The 17,237-nt window shown below is 41.0% G+C and overlaps 1 protein-coding gene across 3 annotated transcripts in view; it reads left to right on the forward strand.

Moving 5' to 3' along the window:
* The window catches only part of LOC124138953 (sushi, von Willebrand factor type A, EGF and pentraxin domain-containing protein 1-like), a 49,317-nt gene extending 32,914 nt beyond the window's left edge, over positions 1–16,403 (forward strand). For 2 of the 3 annotated variants that reach the window (XM_046505876.2, XM_046505875.2), the window contains 14 exons: positions 360–473; positions 1,177–1,308; positions 1,869–2,095; positions 2,841–3,027; positions 3,960–4,184; positions 5,467–5,694; positions 6,245–6,910; positions 8,400–8,513; positions 9,102–9,190; positions 9,340–9,404; positions 10,152–10,342; positions 10,665–10,806; positions 13,911–14,023; positions 14,565–16,403. In XM_046505876.2, the coding sequence (XP_046361832.2) occupies positions 360–473; positions 1,177–1,308; positions 1,869–2,095; positions 2,841–3,027; positions 3,960–4,184; positions 5,467–5,694; positions 6,245–6,910; positions 8,400–8,513; positions 9,102–9,190; positions 9,340–9,404; positions 10,152–10,342; positions 10,665–10,806; positions 13,911–14,023; positions 14,565–15,376 (3,305 nt within the window). In that variant the 3' untranslated portion in view covers positions 15,377–16,403. The other variant, XM_046505877.2, reaches the window with a different exon arrangement.
* Positions 16,404–17,237: the final 834 nt, after the last annotated feature.

The following is a 17,237-nucleotide window of genomic DNA, read 5'->3' on the forward strand; positions in this document are numbered from 1 at the left end:
ACTATGAAACATAAAATTACACTCCAACAAAATTCAGATTTGTTCAAGAGCTTTCTGATGTTAAGAAAATAAATAGTTTTCAAGACCTCTTATACCAGTCCTTTATTTGTAACAACATCCCACATGATTCGGCCCCATTTACCTTATTACTGTGTAGGTGGGCCAATAGTCTTAAGCCCCACAATTCACTGTGCAATGTTGCAACCCTCAGGCATACCAGAAACCTATGATCATTGGTTCAAATCCAGGATTGACACTGATCATGTTCCTTGGTTTATCAGCACCTCACCTGTTCTGATGGGTTTCCTCAAAGTGGTAAATTTCTCTCAAACCAAACTCACTCATTTTATTACTTGCAGGTGTGCATTGTGATATCCTGATTGACCTCTGCTTGACATTCCCGTGTCAAAACTCCCGGAAATGCCACACATTTCAGAATGACTTTGAGTGTGATTGTCTCCCTGGCTATTTTGGTAAGTATTTCCAAATTTATTCATAGTTGTCCATGTTTTCATCAATCTCACGTTCATGCTTCCTCTGCGAGTGTTTTCATTATCACAGTCATTCAATTTTACTGTTCAAGTGAAGACAGAGGTTTCATGCCCTTGGCAGACCTATTGACCACCAAACAAAACCTATAGACATGCATTCCATGAGGAAATTAGGGTTTTACGTCTCTGTGACAACACTTTTTGCCTTAATGTTTCATTCTAGGTTTTAACTTGTACCATGACCACACATGGACACATAATCCCAGCTAGGATATACCTCGCCCTGTCAGCAGTTCCCTGAAGGCTGAGGTCATGGTGAAGGTCTTGCAATATCTGAAGAGCTTTTGGTACATTTTAGTATTCTTTTGATAACACAAAGAGCTGCCAATTTGTATTTTTTCACTTTCTTTAGATGATATTTATGTCTATGTTGGCATTTACTGGGTATTAGTAATATCCGTAAGTGTGTGGGTTTGTGTCAGTAATAACGAATCTACTGTATGTAGGTCGAGCGAACCCACATTTCACCCACTGCATTGCATACACTCATTTTCCCAAGGAAAAAGAAAATGGGTGATGAGAATGTTTTTTGCTCATTGGATGTGAAAACATTTCTTGCTGGATAAGATTTGTGTGCATCATTAATTCCCATGATGTCAACTAGGCCCATGTTTTGTGTTCCCAGGTAAACAGTGTTCTTTTGAAATTGATGAGTGTGCCAGCAGTCCATGTCGGAATGGGGGAAGGTGTTTTGACCGAGTGAACGGCTACTACTGCAGCTGTCCAGGGGGATTTATGGCTGACCAGTGTCAAGAAGGTGCAGTTTGTCAATCTCCATGTAATGCAAGCCTATATATACTGCCAACTTTAAATATGGATACTCAGTTATTCCAGATATAGTTAGATATACACATGACATATTATATCATGTTTGTGTATCATGGAAACATGAAAATATTCCTATCACAAGTGAAGTAGTACATAACACCATCCTTTATATAATGACATCCTTTGTGTTATGCCATCCTTAGTGTTATGCCATCCTTTGTATAATGCCATCCTTTATATAAACACCATCCTTTGTCTAATGCCATCCTTTGTGTTATGCCATCCTTTATATAATGCCATCCTTTGTCTAATCCCATCCTTTATGTCATGCCAAGGTGATTTAGTGTGTGTTTGTGTGTGTGTTTGTGTGTGTGTTTGTGTGTGTGTGTGTGTGTGTGTGTGTGTGTGTGTGTGTGTGTGTGTGTGTGTGTGTGTGTGTGTGTGTGTGTGTGTGTGTGTGTGTGTGTGTGTGTGTATCCACCATGACATACTATAAATATTTACATCGACATTTTTAACTGGGTACATTCTTCAATTCTGCTCTTTCAGAAGTTGACCCCGACTTTGACCTAGTATTTGCTCATAGATCTTCCTATGGCTTTGTTACAATGGAAAGGGAGGAAATCCCGGCAATGCTAGCGGTCAGTGTCTGTACCTGGATAAGAACCAGTCAAGTATTGGGATCAGGAACTATTTTCTCCTATACAATACCTGGACATGAGAATGATGGCACCATTGTACCTGAGTTTGGTCTGAGCGACAATGGAGGACTGAAGGTACGATTAAATGCTGAAACAGTTCTTAAATGATGGATATTTGAAACATCTATGTTTTGGTTGATAAAAACATGTTCTATGTTTTTTTACACTTTTGTTTCCTGAAATGAGCAGTTGTGAATTTTGAACAAACCACTGTACATTTCATATTTTCATAGATTTATTATGTTCTGTACTTAATACAGCAGAACGTCTTGCAATTATGACTTTCCTAATCACTCTCAAGAGTTGTTCCTCCATTGTACATTTTGTGGGAGGAGTTTCTAAATATCTGGCATCAACAGTTTCCTTCTCACCAGCATGTTAATTGTGGATAAGGAATTTGTGGATAAGGATTTTGTGATATCTGAAAAGTAATTTCATGATTCATCCAAGAAATATTTGGTGAAGTTTTGGTGAGTGAGTGAGTGAGTACGGTTTTACGCCGCTTTTAGCAATATTCCAGCAATATCACGCCGGGGGACACCAGAAATGGGCTTCACACATTGTACCCATGTCGGGAATAGAACCCAGGTCTTCGGCGTGACAAGCAAAAGCTTTAACCACTAGGCTACCCGACCGCCCCTGAAGTTTTTGTGAATATTTGGCTTCAAGTGATGTCACAGAGTCAATTTTAGGATAGAACTAATTTCAATTATTGAATGATATGAATTATTGATGTCATTAAATACCCATGAAAACATCCTGGAGGTGTCTGTCACACTGTTTGTAAGGTCACACAACTCATCATCAGTTTGGATTCCAGCTGACACTGAGACAGGAGAGTGTGACTGGCAGCGTAACACTGTCGCCCCATGTGTGGCATCATGTCTGTGTCATCTGGCAGAGTGATGGCGGAGTGTGGAACATCTACATCAACGGAACAAGACATGCAACCGGGGTGGGACTGGCAATGGGGTATGAGCTGATTGGTGGAGGCACTTTAGTTATTGGTAAGACCAATTTCATTGACTTTAATGTAAGCAGCAGAGAGTAGGTGGATGGGTGACCACAGGGCAGACATCAGGTGAAGAGAAGCAGGTAGAGTAGGTGGATGGGTGACCACAGGGCAGATATCAGGTGAAGTGAAGCAGGTAGAGTAGGTGGATGGGTGACCACAGGGCAGATATCAGGTGAAGTGAAGCAGGTAGAGTAGGTGGATGGGTGACCACAGGGCAGATATCAGGTGAAGTGAAGCAGGTAGAGTAGGTAGATGGGTGACCACAGGGCAGATATCAGGTGAAGTGAAGCAGGGAGAGTAGGTAGATGGGTGACCACAGGGCAGATATCAGGTGAAGTGAAGCAGGTAGAGTAGGTGGATGGGTGACCACAGGGCAGATATCAGGTGAAGTGAAGCAGGGAGAGTAGGTAGATGGGTGACCACAGGGCAGATATCAGGTGAAGTGAAGCAGGTAGAGTAGGTGGATGGGTGACCACAGGGCAGATATCAGGTGAAGTGAAGCAGGTAGAGTAGGTGGATGGGTGACCACAGGGTAGATATCAGCTGAAGTGAAGCAGGTAGAGTAGGTAGATGGGTGACCACAGGGTAGATATCAGGTGAAGTGAAGCAGGTAGAGTAGGTGGATGGGTGACCACAGGGTAGACATCAGGTGAAGTGAAGCAGGGAGAGTAGGTAGATGGGTGTATGCAAACAAACCGCTTTTCTTTGGTTGAAAAAACGGATTATTCTTATTTGAAGTTTTTTAAAACAAAATAGGGCATATGTAACCTTCACTCATCTCTTGACAAACAACATTCAGTCAGTCCTTTCTCAATGAGATATACTGACAAAAACAACAACATTAATTCAAATTCCGAAATTATACAGTAAATGTTGAGAACATCAGGTGATGTTTAATTAATAAAGTCAATGTACATCTTTCAGGTCAGCAACAAAATACTCAGGGCAACATCTTTAACTTCTGGGAATCCTTTATTGGAGAGATAAGCCAGTTTAACATCTATGACGAGCCTCTTTCTGAAGGCCAGATCACAGTCTTAGCCAATCAGAGCCAGTGTGACATGTCATATGGCACTGTATTGTCATGGACACAAGTCATGGATGGAATCTATGGAGATGTTCTTATTAGCAACCGATCTCGATGTTTGGGTGAGTTGTTTGTCTTCATTGCTCGGAAGTTGAGGTTGTCGGGGGAGCAAGGATACACAAGTGAGAGGAGTCAGGATAAATAGGAATCAAAATAAGACTGGCCAAAACAGCACCAATTTTCACTCGCAAAATGGCATGATTTACAGGAAAAACAAATAATCTACCATTCATAAATTATTTATTTGACACATTAGTTTCTCAGTTTTTAACTAAAACTTAAGATATACACTTATATACCCCCATTTCATATCAATGTGATGGAACTGCGTGTATCCCTGACCGAGATAGTAGCGTTATGTTTAACAAGGAAATGCAGAAAAGGAGCATAGTACTCCAGGAACAATACAGAGCACTTTTCATATGGAGGCTTACAAATCTGAACCACAGCTGACGGATTGATGGATATAGTTGACCAGAGATACATACCAAGGCTATTTTAATGACACTGGTCTTGTAGATATTACCAGACAGTGACAGACATTATTCAAAATGTATTTGAGGCTGCAGTAACACGGAGACAGTGATTTGTATGTACTGTTGAGACACCGATGGGGTGGTTCGAAAACAGTGACACTATGACACTATTTGATTACCTTCCCTCCAACCATGATAGAAGTTGGCATCCATTAGGGGCCTTGCATCTATTCTGATTAATCTTGTGCCCTTGACATTCCATTTCCAAAGACATGTGGAGATACTGGAAATAAAGGTGAAATTGGGGTTAACTTTGCGTTTAAGATTATTGTACTTACATTGTGACATGCGTGTGTGCGTGTGGCGTGCATGCGTGCGTGTGTTACCATGCCACAGCTTAACATGAATACCCCACTCAGACACAGTATACTGACTCCCAGCCGACCAGTCCTTGTTTTAGCCCCTTTATGCCAAATGCAAGGCAGGGTAACAACAAGTACCTTCTTTTAACGTCTTTGGTATGACGAAGCCAGGTATTGAACCTGGCCTAACCTTCCGCTTCCCAGGCAGGTGCTCTACCATTTGACTAACTGCCGGACATAAAATGATGGATTTGTTCTGAAAGGTTACCACCCACTGGTCTCTTCAAACACGATGTATGTTACAATGCATTGATTTAAGTTTGATCTTTTGTTAAACATCAGCATATACACTACTGTAAAGTAACTGCTGCTTTGTGACTTTTTGCACTGATATAAAAATATTGGTAAAACAATAGGTTTTCTATATTTATCACTATATCGTATACAATTGCAAGCATACAAGATTTGTAGACGTTTAGAATATGTTATTGTTCCATCTGCTGCAGATGTAGATGAGTGCAAGATGATGGACAGCTACCCATGTCAGCCGAATCATGTATGTGAAGATATGCTTGGAGGATACAACTGCAGCCATTGCAAGTATGGTTACCAAGGCAATGGCTGTGATGAACCAATAGATGAGTGTGTATTGGGTATTTGTCAGAATGGGGCTTCCTGCACAGACGGCCCAGATCCATGGGACATCACCTGTCACTGTCCCGCAGGGTTTACTGGTAAGGAAAGTAACAGCCACAGACTATATTATTTTTTCTATACCGGTATTTATTTGTTTTAAGACAATATCGTGTAGTTGGTAATGGGAATGAAAAAATTGACTCCCATATGTGTTTAAATATTTGTACAGGAATAATTTTTGTTGATGTTCATCAATTAAATATGATTTCTTTCTAATGGTTGATTAAGTTTATTCTAAATGACAGAGGGATAATTCTAATGATATAAAAGGACTACTTGAATGGGACCAACAAACATCATTTATTGCTGAGTGCTCTGATAAGGATGTGATATGTCTGATGCATTCTAAAATGTTCCAAGTTTCCAGAAAAGTGTTATGCACTTTTGTCACCATATTTTAATACACCTATCTGTCAGCTGGATTCTTGGTGGATACCACTGGATATGGTATCAGCAATGGTATCTGATAACGGATACACAGAGACATGTTTGGTAAGTATCTAGTGGTGTCCACCAGAAATCGGACAGAAGGAAAGCATTAAAAGAAATTATTACCTAATATCTATAGTTATTCTTTATCTTCATCAGGTCAGAACTGTCAAAGTACGATAGACTATTGTGAATCCAACCCATGTTTGAACAGTGGCGTGTGTGTGTCTCGAGTTGGTGGTTACGAGTGTGAGTGCAGGACCACCAACACAGGGCCACACTGTGAGGACCTTGGCACTTCCTGCTGGCCAAATCCTTGTCAAAACGGTGGTGTCTGTTCGCCAAGTGGTGACACCTTTAATTGCAACTGTCCTGAAGGCTACAACGGCACTCGATGTGAAATCCACACTCGCAGATGTCGACAAAACCCTTGCCAAAATGGAGGGGCTTGTGAATTTGAAAATGGCCGCCATGTATGCTATTGCAACCTTCATTGGAAAGGTCATAGATGTGAGGTGAAGGTCGTGTCAGATTGTTCCCTGGTCCCATGTGTAAATGGTGGAAGGTGTGAGGCTGAAGACAGTGACATCGGCTACATCTGTCACTGCCCTACACTGCCGGGAGTGATGCTGGACTCCAACTGTGGCTATGTCAGCCCTTGTGATGCGTACCCATGTTTCGACAGAGGCGTCTGTGTGTCCATGCCCAACAACACTTTCATGTGTGACTGCAGCCCCGGCTACAGTGGCAGGCAGTGTGAGGTTGACGGCACTTTGGGGCCGTCTACATCAACACCAACAACTACACTCCTGTCTACAACTACAGGTTGGTCTCAATATTGAGATGGATTCTTAAAAAAGTATTTTCAAGTGTTGAACTGAACATAAGATATACAATGTAAAATCACCTCCAGACAATATGGGGTATTTTCTTCAGCATACTGCTTGGTGTAGTCAAGTTTAATGATTATAGTTCAAATGTTTGTTTTTTGTCAATGTTCTTCAGGATTGTGCTCATAGTCTGTATGTTACTTGCTGACCTCCATATTACAGATCTGTGCACATGGACTATGTTACTTGCTGACCTCCATGTTACAGATCACATGGACTGTATGTACTTGCCCACCTCCATGTTACAGATCACATGGACTGTATGTACTTGCTGACCTCCATGTTACAGATCACATGGACTGTATGTACTTGCTGACCTCCATGTTACAGATCACATGGACTGTATGTACTTGCTGACCTCCATGTTACAGATCACATGGACTGTATGTACTTGCTGACCTCCATATTACAGATCACATGGACTGTATGTACTTGCTGACCTCCATGTTACAGATCACATGGACTGTATGTACTTGCTGACCTCCATGTTACAGATCACATGGACTGTATGTACTTGCTGACCTCCATGTTACAGATCACATGGACTGTATGTACTTGCTGACCTCCATGTTACAGATCACATGGACTGTATGTACTTGCTGACCTCCATGTTACAGAGCACATGGACTGTATGTACTTGCTGATCTCCATGTTACAGAGCACATGGACTATGTACTTGCTGACCTCCATGTTACAGATCATATGGACTGTATGTACTTTCTGACCTCCATGTTACAGATCACATGGACTGTATGTACTTGCTGACCTCCATGTTACAGATCACATGGACTGTATGTACTTGCTGACCTCCATGTTACAGATCACATGGACTATGTTACTTACTGACCTCCATGTTCCAGATCACATGGACTGTATGTACTTGCTGATCTCCATGTTACAGATCACATGGACCGTATGTACTTGCTGACCTCCATGTTCCAGATCACATGGACTGTATGTACTTGCTGACCTCCATGTTACAGATCACATGGACTATGTTACTTGCTGACCTCCATGTTACAGATCATATGGACTGTATGTACTTGCTGACCTCCATGTTACAGATCACATGGACTATGTTACTTGCTGACCTCCATGTTACAGAGCACATGGACTATGTACTTGCTGACCTCCATGTTACAGATCATATGGACTGTATGTACTTTCTGACCTCCATGTTACAGATCACATGGACTGTATGTACTTGCTGACCTCCATGTTACAGATCACATGGACTATGTTACTTGCTGACCTCCATGTTACAGAGCACATGGACTATGTACTTGCTGACCTCCATGTTACAGATCACATGGACTATGTTACTTGCTGACCTCCATGTTACAGAGCACATGGACTATGTACTTGCTGACCTCCATGTTACAGATCACATGGACTGTATGTACTTGCTGACCTCCATGTTACAGATCTGTGCACATGGACTGTGTGTTACAATGGTGGGACGTGTGTGGAGCAGTCCGGGATGTGTGCGTGCCCCATGGAGTATACAGGCGCCGGGTGCCGGGTGCAGAAGCACACAGGTATTCAGTCACTCAGTTTTCAATTTCTCACACAATTCTTCTTCTAGTTTGTGATGATACTGTGAAGTGACTGAAAGGCAAATGAGCCTATGCCATGGCAGTATATTAAACAATAATATGTACCGGTATGAGCATTACTTACTCAATAAATAATGAAATTTGGTATATGTGTTACTGGTGGTGGGGCTCAACGCATATGATTTTGGATATTTTATATGTTGACCTTGAGTTGGCATTTGCACTTTAACAATGCTAAAAGCCTGAACCTTTTATGGCCTTTTCTCAGCCATTTATTTTGAAAATGTAACCAAATTTGCTCTTTCTGTAGTTGGTAGTGGCGCTTAACACATGTGTTCTGTTATATTTTCTGTCATGTCAGCCATATTTTCTGATGCCATACAAAGGGTTGATATTCTCACTTTTTGGCAACATCATTGATCTGTCTTGCAGATGTCTGAATTGCGTTTGTGTTTCAGGGCATGTGTTTATGGTGCACATTCAAAAAGAGAAATATATTGTGTATACACACTGCGTTCGTGCACACTGATTGTTAAGAAAAGAGTATTAACCTATCCCTTCCTTTTGTAGTGATCTCCAGCTATGAGGGGAAGGTGACCATCCTCATGCCCTACACCACACACAACAGGCAGACGGTGTTGGCCAACTTCAGTGGACAGGTCAGGTCGTCCTTGGTGGATGGATATAGAATGCTCAGAATCAATTTGTTGATCCTAAACTTAATGATAACTGAAACTTATGACTGTGACAAGGTAGCAGGCTCATGCAGTATCACATTTCAAACTTGATTGCACTTGGTGTTTTGCAGGTTGAACATGTAATGTCGGCACTGAGAAGTACTGGGCAGCTGGATGTCACCATGAAGTCTCTCAGGTGAACCTCTGCTGTCTCCCTCTGGAGATGTTATGTGTCTTACATGCAGTGGGATATTTGAACCTTATTGATATAATAAGATATGTTGCTGTATTCCAAAAGAACAATTTATGATATGAACATTGAATTGTACTAAATTGTTAGATACATAATAAAAACTTTGCAAGCATCATGATATTTTAGATTATCATCCAAAACTGGCTCCCACAGTTGATATCAAATGACATCACTAATGGAGAGCAGTACATTTTACACTTAAGACATGGGTGAGATTCTCTATTTATCCTTTAGTGCAATAGCTATATATGGAGTCTCACCCATGTGTCTTTTGATATCAAATATATCAACCAGTGTTGATATATTTGGTATCAAAAGACATAAGGTTAATTATCATCCAACATCATTCTTCCAACTTTTTCAGTTTGTAGACAGTAATAAGTAGTGTCTTAAGTGTCAAAAGTACTGCTAACAGCTTCAATAGCAGGGCCATTAGTGATGTCATTTGATTGAGACGTCATGGTAACCATGGTCTGCAAAGCAATGTGATGCGATTTGATTGCAACGATATCCTCACCCAAGCGATATCTCCTATGGGAGCCAGTTATGGATGCTAAAATAACATGAATAACATACTCATTTACTGGGAGAGATGTTATTCAAATGACATATTTATAGTTTCTATCCTTCACTTTTGACTGATTTGAGTTATTGCTGTTGACTAACCAAATGATGATAATTGTGTATTAGGCCCTCAGCTGACAAGAGTGAAATGCTGGCCGAGTTTGAGGCAACTTACACACAATATGTGACAAGTATGACAGAAAAGATTGGCTACATGGCACTGAGAAATGTTCTCCATGATGCTGTCAGCAGTGGGCGTGTTGGGAACCTACAAACCAGCATCAAGGGTTTCCAGTTCCAACAGACCGTCAAACCTGGTGGGTTTCTGTCTGTTTAGGGTTATTACGCAAACATTAATATCAGGTCATATTGTGTCTCAGAACCCCCCCTTGGGCTTTCTGCGGCACATTTGGTGAAAGTTTTTTTGTAAAAGGAGGTTACTGAAGATTGGATTTTGATTGTGTATTATTCATGTCATGTAGCTAGAATATTGCAGGAACAGGAATCACTGAATACCTGTTTTGACACAACACTCAGCCTGTTCTGGCAGTGCTGGGTGATTACGCAGGTCAGGGTGTGTAGAAAGCAGTTAGATGAAGGACATTAATCTGAATATGTCACTGTTCTTTGTTGTTTCAGATTCCATGGGGAAGGAGGGGACTGACCACATGACCATCTACCTGACTCTCGGCCTGGTGTGTACCACCATCCTGATGGTGTGTGTCACGGCATGGGTGGTGTGCAAGATACACCGACACAGGAAGAGGAGGACCTGCTTGAAGTGAGTGTGTCATGTGAAGTGTGTCATGTGAAGTGAGTCATGTGAAGTGTGTCATGTAAAGTGAGTGTGTCATGTGAAGTGTGTCATGTGAAATGTGTCATGTGAAGTTTCATGTGAAGTGTGTCATGTGCAGTGAGTGTCATGTGAAGTGTTTCATGTGAAGTGTGTCATGTGAAGTGTGTCATGTGAAATGTGTCATGTGAAGTTTCATGTGAAGTGAGTGTCATGTGAAGTGTGTCATGTGCAGTGAGTGTCATGTGAAGTGTTTCATGTGAAGTGTGTCATGTGAAGTGTGTCATGTGAAGTGTGTCATGTGAAGTGTGTCACGTGAAGTGTGTCATGTGAAGTGTTTCATGTGAAGTGAGTGTGTCATCATGTGAAGTGTGTCATGTGAAGTGCATCATGTGAAGTGTGTCATGTGAAGTGAGTGTGTCATGCAAAGTTTGTCATGTGAAGTGTATGTCATGTGAAGTGAGTGTGTCATGTGAAGTGTGTCATGTGAAGTGTGTCATGTGAAGTGAGTGTGTCATGTGAAGTGGGGGGCATGGGTGGCCGAGTCGTCTCAGGCGCCGCGATTCGCTGTGCAGAGTTGCGTCCCTTGGGCACGCCAGAAACCTATGATTGTGGGTTCGAATCCCGGTTCGCCCCGATTATGTTTCTAGGTTTGTCAGCACCATACCGATGCCTGTGGGTTTCACCGAAGTGGTAAATGTCTGAGACCTGCATCACTTCGGGCTTTCCTCCCACATTAAGCTGACATGCCTAGATATAACTGGAATACTGTTAAAAGCGGCGTTAAACCCAACTCACTCACTCATGTGAAGTGTGTCATGTAAAGTGAGTGTGTCATGCTAAGTGTGTCATGTGAAGTATGTGTGTTATGTGAAGTGAGTGTGTCATGTGAAGTGAGTGTGTCATGTGAAGTGAGTGTCATATGAAGTGTCATGCAAAGTGTCATGTGAAGTGAGTGTGTCATGTGAAGTGTGTCATGTGAAGTGAGTGTGTCATGTGAAGTGAGTGTTTCATGCAAAGTGTGTCATGTGAAGTGACAGTGTCATGCAAAGGGCCATGTGAAGTGAGTGTCATATGAAGTGTCATGCAAAGTGTCATGTGAAGTGAGTGTGTCATGCAAAGTGCCATGTGAAGTGAGTGTGTCATGCAAAGTGTCATGTGAAGTGAATGTGTCATGTGAATTGAGTGTGTCATGTGAAGTGTGTGTGTCATGTGAAGTGTCATGCAAAGTGTCATGTGAAGTGAGTGTGACATGCAAAGTGTGTCATGTGAAGTGAGTGTGTCATGCAAAGTGTCATGTGAAGTGAGTGTCATATAAAGTGTCATGCAAAGTGTCATGTGAAGTGTGTGTGTCATGTGAAGTGTGTGTGTCATGTGATGTGTGTTATGTGAAGTGAGTGTCATATGAAGTATCATGCAAAGTGTCATGTGAAGTGTGTCATGTGAAGTGAGTGTGTCAATTGAAGTGAGTGTGTCATGTGAAGTGAGTGTGTCATGTGAAGTGAGTGTGTCATGTGAAGTGAGTGTCAAATGAAGTGTCATGCAAAGTGTCATGTGAAGTGAGTGTGTCATGTGAAATGAGCGTGTCATGTGAAGTGAGTGTGTCATGTGAAGTGAGTGTGTCATGTGAAGTGAGTGTCATATGAAGTGTCATGCAAAGTGTCATGTGAAGTGAGTGTGTCATGTGAAGTGAGTGTGTCATGTGACGTGAGTGTCATATGAAGTGTCATGCAAAGTGTCATGTGAAGTGTGTGTGTCATGTGAAGTGTGTGTGTCATGTGATGTGTGTTATGTGAAGTGAGTGTCATATGAAGTATCATGCAAAGTGTCATGTGAAGTGTGTCATGTGAAGAGAGTGTGTCAATTGAAGTGAGTGTGTCATGTGAAGTGAGTGTGTCATGTGAAGTGAGTGTCAAATGAAGTGTCATGCAAAGTGTCATGTGAAGTGAGTGTGTCATGTGAAATGAGCGTGTCATGTGAAGTGAGTGTGTCATGTGAAGTGAGTGTGTCATGTGAAGTGAGTGTCATATGAAGTGTCATGCAAAGTGTCATGTGAAGTGAGTGTGTCATGTGAAGTGAGTGTGTCATGTGACGTCAGTGTCATATGAAGTGTCATGTGAAGTGTGTCATGTGACGTGAGTGTCATATGAAGTGTCATGCAAAGTGTCGTGAAGTGAGTGTGTCATGTGAAGTGAGTGTGTCATGTGAAGTGAGTGTGTCATGTGAAGTGAGTGTCATATGAAGTGTCATGCAAAGTGTCATGTGAAGTGTGTAATGTGAAGTGTGTCATGTGAAGTGAGTGTGTCATGCAAAGTGTCATGTGAAGTGTGTCATGTGAAGCGAGTTTGCCATGTGAAGTATGTTATGTGAAGTGTGTCATTTGAAGTAAATGTCATGTGAAGTGTCATTTGAAGTGAGTGTGTCATGTGAAGTGTGTCATGTGAAGTGAGTGTGGCATGTGAAATCAGTGGCATGTGAAGTGTGGCATGTGAAATCAGTGGCATGGGTAGTGTGTCATATCAAGTAAGTATGTAATGTGAAACGAGTGGTCAAGCAAAGTTAGTGTGCCAATTGTTGTATCACACATTGAATCTTGTAATGAAAGACTACACAATTGTGTTAACACAACATGTAATATAGTGATCGAGTCTGTACACATAGAAACTGAAAGACATTTATTATGGCCTGACTGGAACATGGTCGTTCAGTGTGCAAGTCATTGTCCTATCAGTCATGACACAACCTACTAGCTAGAGGTGGCTAGAGTCGTTCAGTGTGCAAGTCATTGTCCTATCAGTCATGACACAACCTACTAGCTAGAGGTGGCTAGAGTCGTTCAGTGTGCAAGTCATTGTCCTATCAGTCATGACACAACCTACTAGCTAGAGGTGGCTAGAGTCGTTCAGTGTGCAAGTCATTGTCCTATCAGTCATGACACAACCTACTAGCTAGAGGTGGCTAGAGTCGTTCAGTGTGCAAGTCATTGTCCTATCAGTCATGACACAACCTACTAGCTAGAGGTGGCTGGATCTGATGAGTGATGAAATCTAGCCACCTGTTCCCAGGTTCACAATGTTCATTTGTCCCTCCAGTCTGCTGCCCAGCATGAACAACGCTGCCACCATGAACATGACGATGCTGACCAACCCAGTGTTTGAGCACTCCGATGAAGACCAGCGGCGAGCACATGGCAGTATGACTGAGGGTTGGTATACACACATAGCGTGTATAACAAGATGTAGGTTTACCCCAAGGGGAGCACAGATTGATGTACCCTTTGTGTGACCAAACACACAGAGGTACAGCAAACTCTATACCTTGAGGGATAAGCCTACAATAAATAATTGTTTCTGCATTGCATATAATTTACCACCATCTTATATTGTCATACTTAGTGTTTCATTGTTGCCATGTTGGAAGATAAAAATTTGTTAAAAATTAAATTAAATTAAATTTGTCATCAAAAGTCAAGGTAGATATACATTATGTGATGCCAGCTCACTGGGAGGATCTTTATATAGAATATGACAGATATCGCAAAAACTTACAATAACAATTGTAGAACATTCATATTAAATAATGTTTGATGTTTTTAATTTGAAAACAAAAGAACTGTCATATTTTCATTATTCCCATATAGTTGGGACAAATGTTTGTGAACCCACCCCTCTTTTGCGGTGTCAGTTTTTCTTAGAATACTGGAAATGAAGTAAATGCTGGAAATACAACTTTATGTGATATTTCAGAGAACACCTATGCTGAGTTCGGGGAAACTATCATTCCATATGAGGTCACCTACTCCACCAAGCAGAACCTCAAGGAGTGTAATCTGGTCCGTGCTGCAGCAAGGAAGAACTCTGAGGTGTCATTCTCATCTCTGCAAGCATCCCCTGCTAGAAAGGACAAGGGAGATGACTCTGCTAAGCCTCTTCTTGACAAGGACTATCTCACTCCTGTGGTGTCAAAGAATGAGCTCAGTCAGATGGAAGAGGTGCCAAAAGATGAAAAGAAATTATTACCAAATTTGGGCAAGAATGGTCACGGGAACCATGCTTTTGACCAAAATGAGTATCTTGAACCTGTTAAGGCATGCCCAAAGCCAAATTATGTGAATGAACCTCAAGGTCAAACTCCAGGTCATGTAAATGAAGGTCATAATGGAAATGTAGGTCAAGGTGAACAAGGTCAGATCAAGGATGAAAACGTATTAAGTGTGGGTCAAGCTAATCTTGGTCAAGCATCAAGCAGGCATCAGTATCTAGACATGAAACTTATACCAGAAAAAGGTGAAATGCACAAAATACAGTTTGTAAATGAATCTGAAATTACAGTGCCCAATACCAGTTCATTGCCAGATAACCCAAGTTCCCCTATTGACAGATTAGCTTATATGATCAACAAGCCAATGAGGAATGAGGTAATGGCTGAATATGTTGAACCAACCAATCAGAATCCTCCTGAGTACCTTGACATATGCCCCCCCAAACCTTCTGAACTTCCTCAAGCAGATCTGTCAAAGAGGAAGTTGCCACCTCTACCCAAAAGTGCAGGAAAGTGATGTATGTTTATAGATATAGCCTCATGGCTTCTGTTAGATTTTGCTGAACATTAAGACTGTTGATATTTTGTTCATTGCACCCTTCTGACATTGGCCAGATACAAACCTTTTGAATTTTCACTGTCATTTCAGAAACCACAAAAGCACTTAAGTATTCAGTGGCCCAAAAAGGCCATGCTAATTATTTCTGTTAGAAATTTAAAAACCTTATTAATAGCAATCAGATAATGTTGTGGACATACGTGTGACCAGTGAGATCCAGAGTGATCTGGATCTCACAGATAACATCTGTTTGAGCTGTAATATGGCTCTTCCATTGTGCCAAGTTTAATGTGCTCCCCACTGCCACATCTACAAATGTGTTGGATCAACTGTTCTCTGAACCACACTTGCAATTCATCTGAAACTTGGTATGGAGCATCTTACTGACATTCTCAAAAATGTTTCAATCATTTTGATTTGGTCATGGTTTGGTTGCTATGACAACCACATTGTAAAAGTTATTTGGCACAATGTTTACATTTTTTAAATGGGATTTATGGTGTGGCTTGAGTGCAATAAATTTCAACATATGTGGCATGTTTGTTTCCACTGTCTTTCTTAAAACTGATTGCTGAGAAGCAAGCTGATTAACAGGGAGGGACTTTTAATTGTGTGTTTCTTACTGACCCAAAATATATGCAAGATGTATAGCTGTTGATATATAAAGAACATAACTAGAATTTTGTTTAAGACACATGTTTAAATAATATATTATACAAATTTCAGTATTTTTAGAGTTTCTTTTATAAAAAGTTTAACATCATATTCTCTGTTCAACACATGAACATATTTCTTACATCTTTTGATTTTGTGAAATGCATGATACATGTTACATATTTTGCTAGTACATTTATACCCACTGACTGACTAAGATGAACCAAGAAATGTGATTTATCTCGGTTTTAGATGTCTATTATGAATATATGTACGAATATGTATATAACATGATTTACTGTACAATAAAACAGAGAAAAGAAATATTAAATTTGATGTCTTGTGTCATTTTGTCATGTGTGATGATGGCATGCAGTCCTGTTCTCTACAGATGAGAGGGCAGAAGGTGGGTGGCTTCATGCCCTGGGCACATCATACCAAGTGAGCAAACAATTGTACTTGTTGGTACCCTGCATGGCGGGCTCCAGTATACTGTATCCAGTTGGGTGTTCTTGTCAAACTGTGGCATACTTTCTCTGTGGGCTAGCACTTTAAAACCAACATATGTCTGGGCTATAACATTCAGCACATACATAGGATTATATCCTTCCTAAATATTATTCCGGGGAAGTTTTACTCTAGAGTATAGTATCCTACCTTTGTGTGGGAAATCTGGGATAGGTTATGTCCAAAAATTAAGGGTAATTCATCCCAGTGAAACATACCTAAGTGGAAATAGGAAAATGTGTCCTGGGATAATTTACACTAACTTCAATTAGTGTATATTATCCCATTACAGACTTCCTTTGCACATGCATTGCATGCTGTCATGACATTCATGCTGTCAGCTGATCACATGACTTCATGACTTTGAGGACTGACATTGACATTGTCAGTTGATTTGATCAACCATGGGTGGAACAGAGTATTCCAAAGTATTCAATTACTTAAAAGACAAAACATATCCAGAAAAGTTTAACTTTAACCAGAAGAGAGCTTTGACAAAAATGTCAACATTTCTGTTTTGAAAAAGATGAGATGTATTATACAGAGGACAACAAGAAGAGGAAAGTTATCAAGCTGACAGAAAGGACAGTGTGTTGTGAGGCTGTCACAGCCATGATGCTTGTCACCTGGGTAGGGACAAAACCTATGCAGTTCTAAA

This window comes from Haliotis rufescens, unplaced genomic scaffold (assembly GCF_023055435.1).
Source record: "Haliotis rufescens isolate VD_foot unplaced genomic scaffold, xgHalRufe1.0.p SCAF_19, whole genome shotgun sequence".
Classification (NCBI taxonomy): domain Eukaryota; kingdom Metazoa; phylum Mollusca; class Gastropoda; order Lepetellida; family Haliotidae; genus Haliotis; species Haliotis rufescens.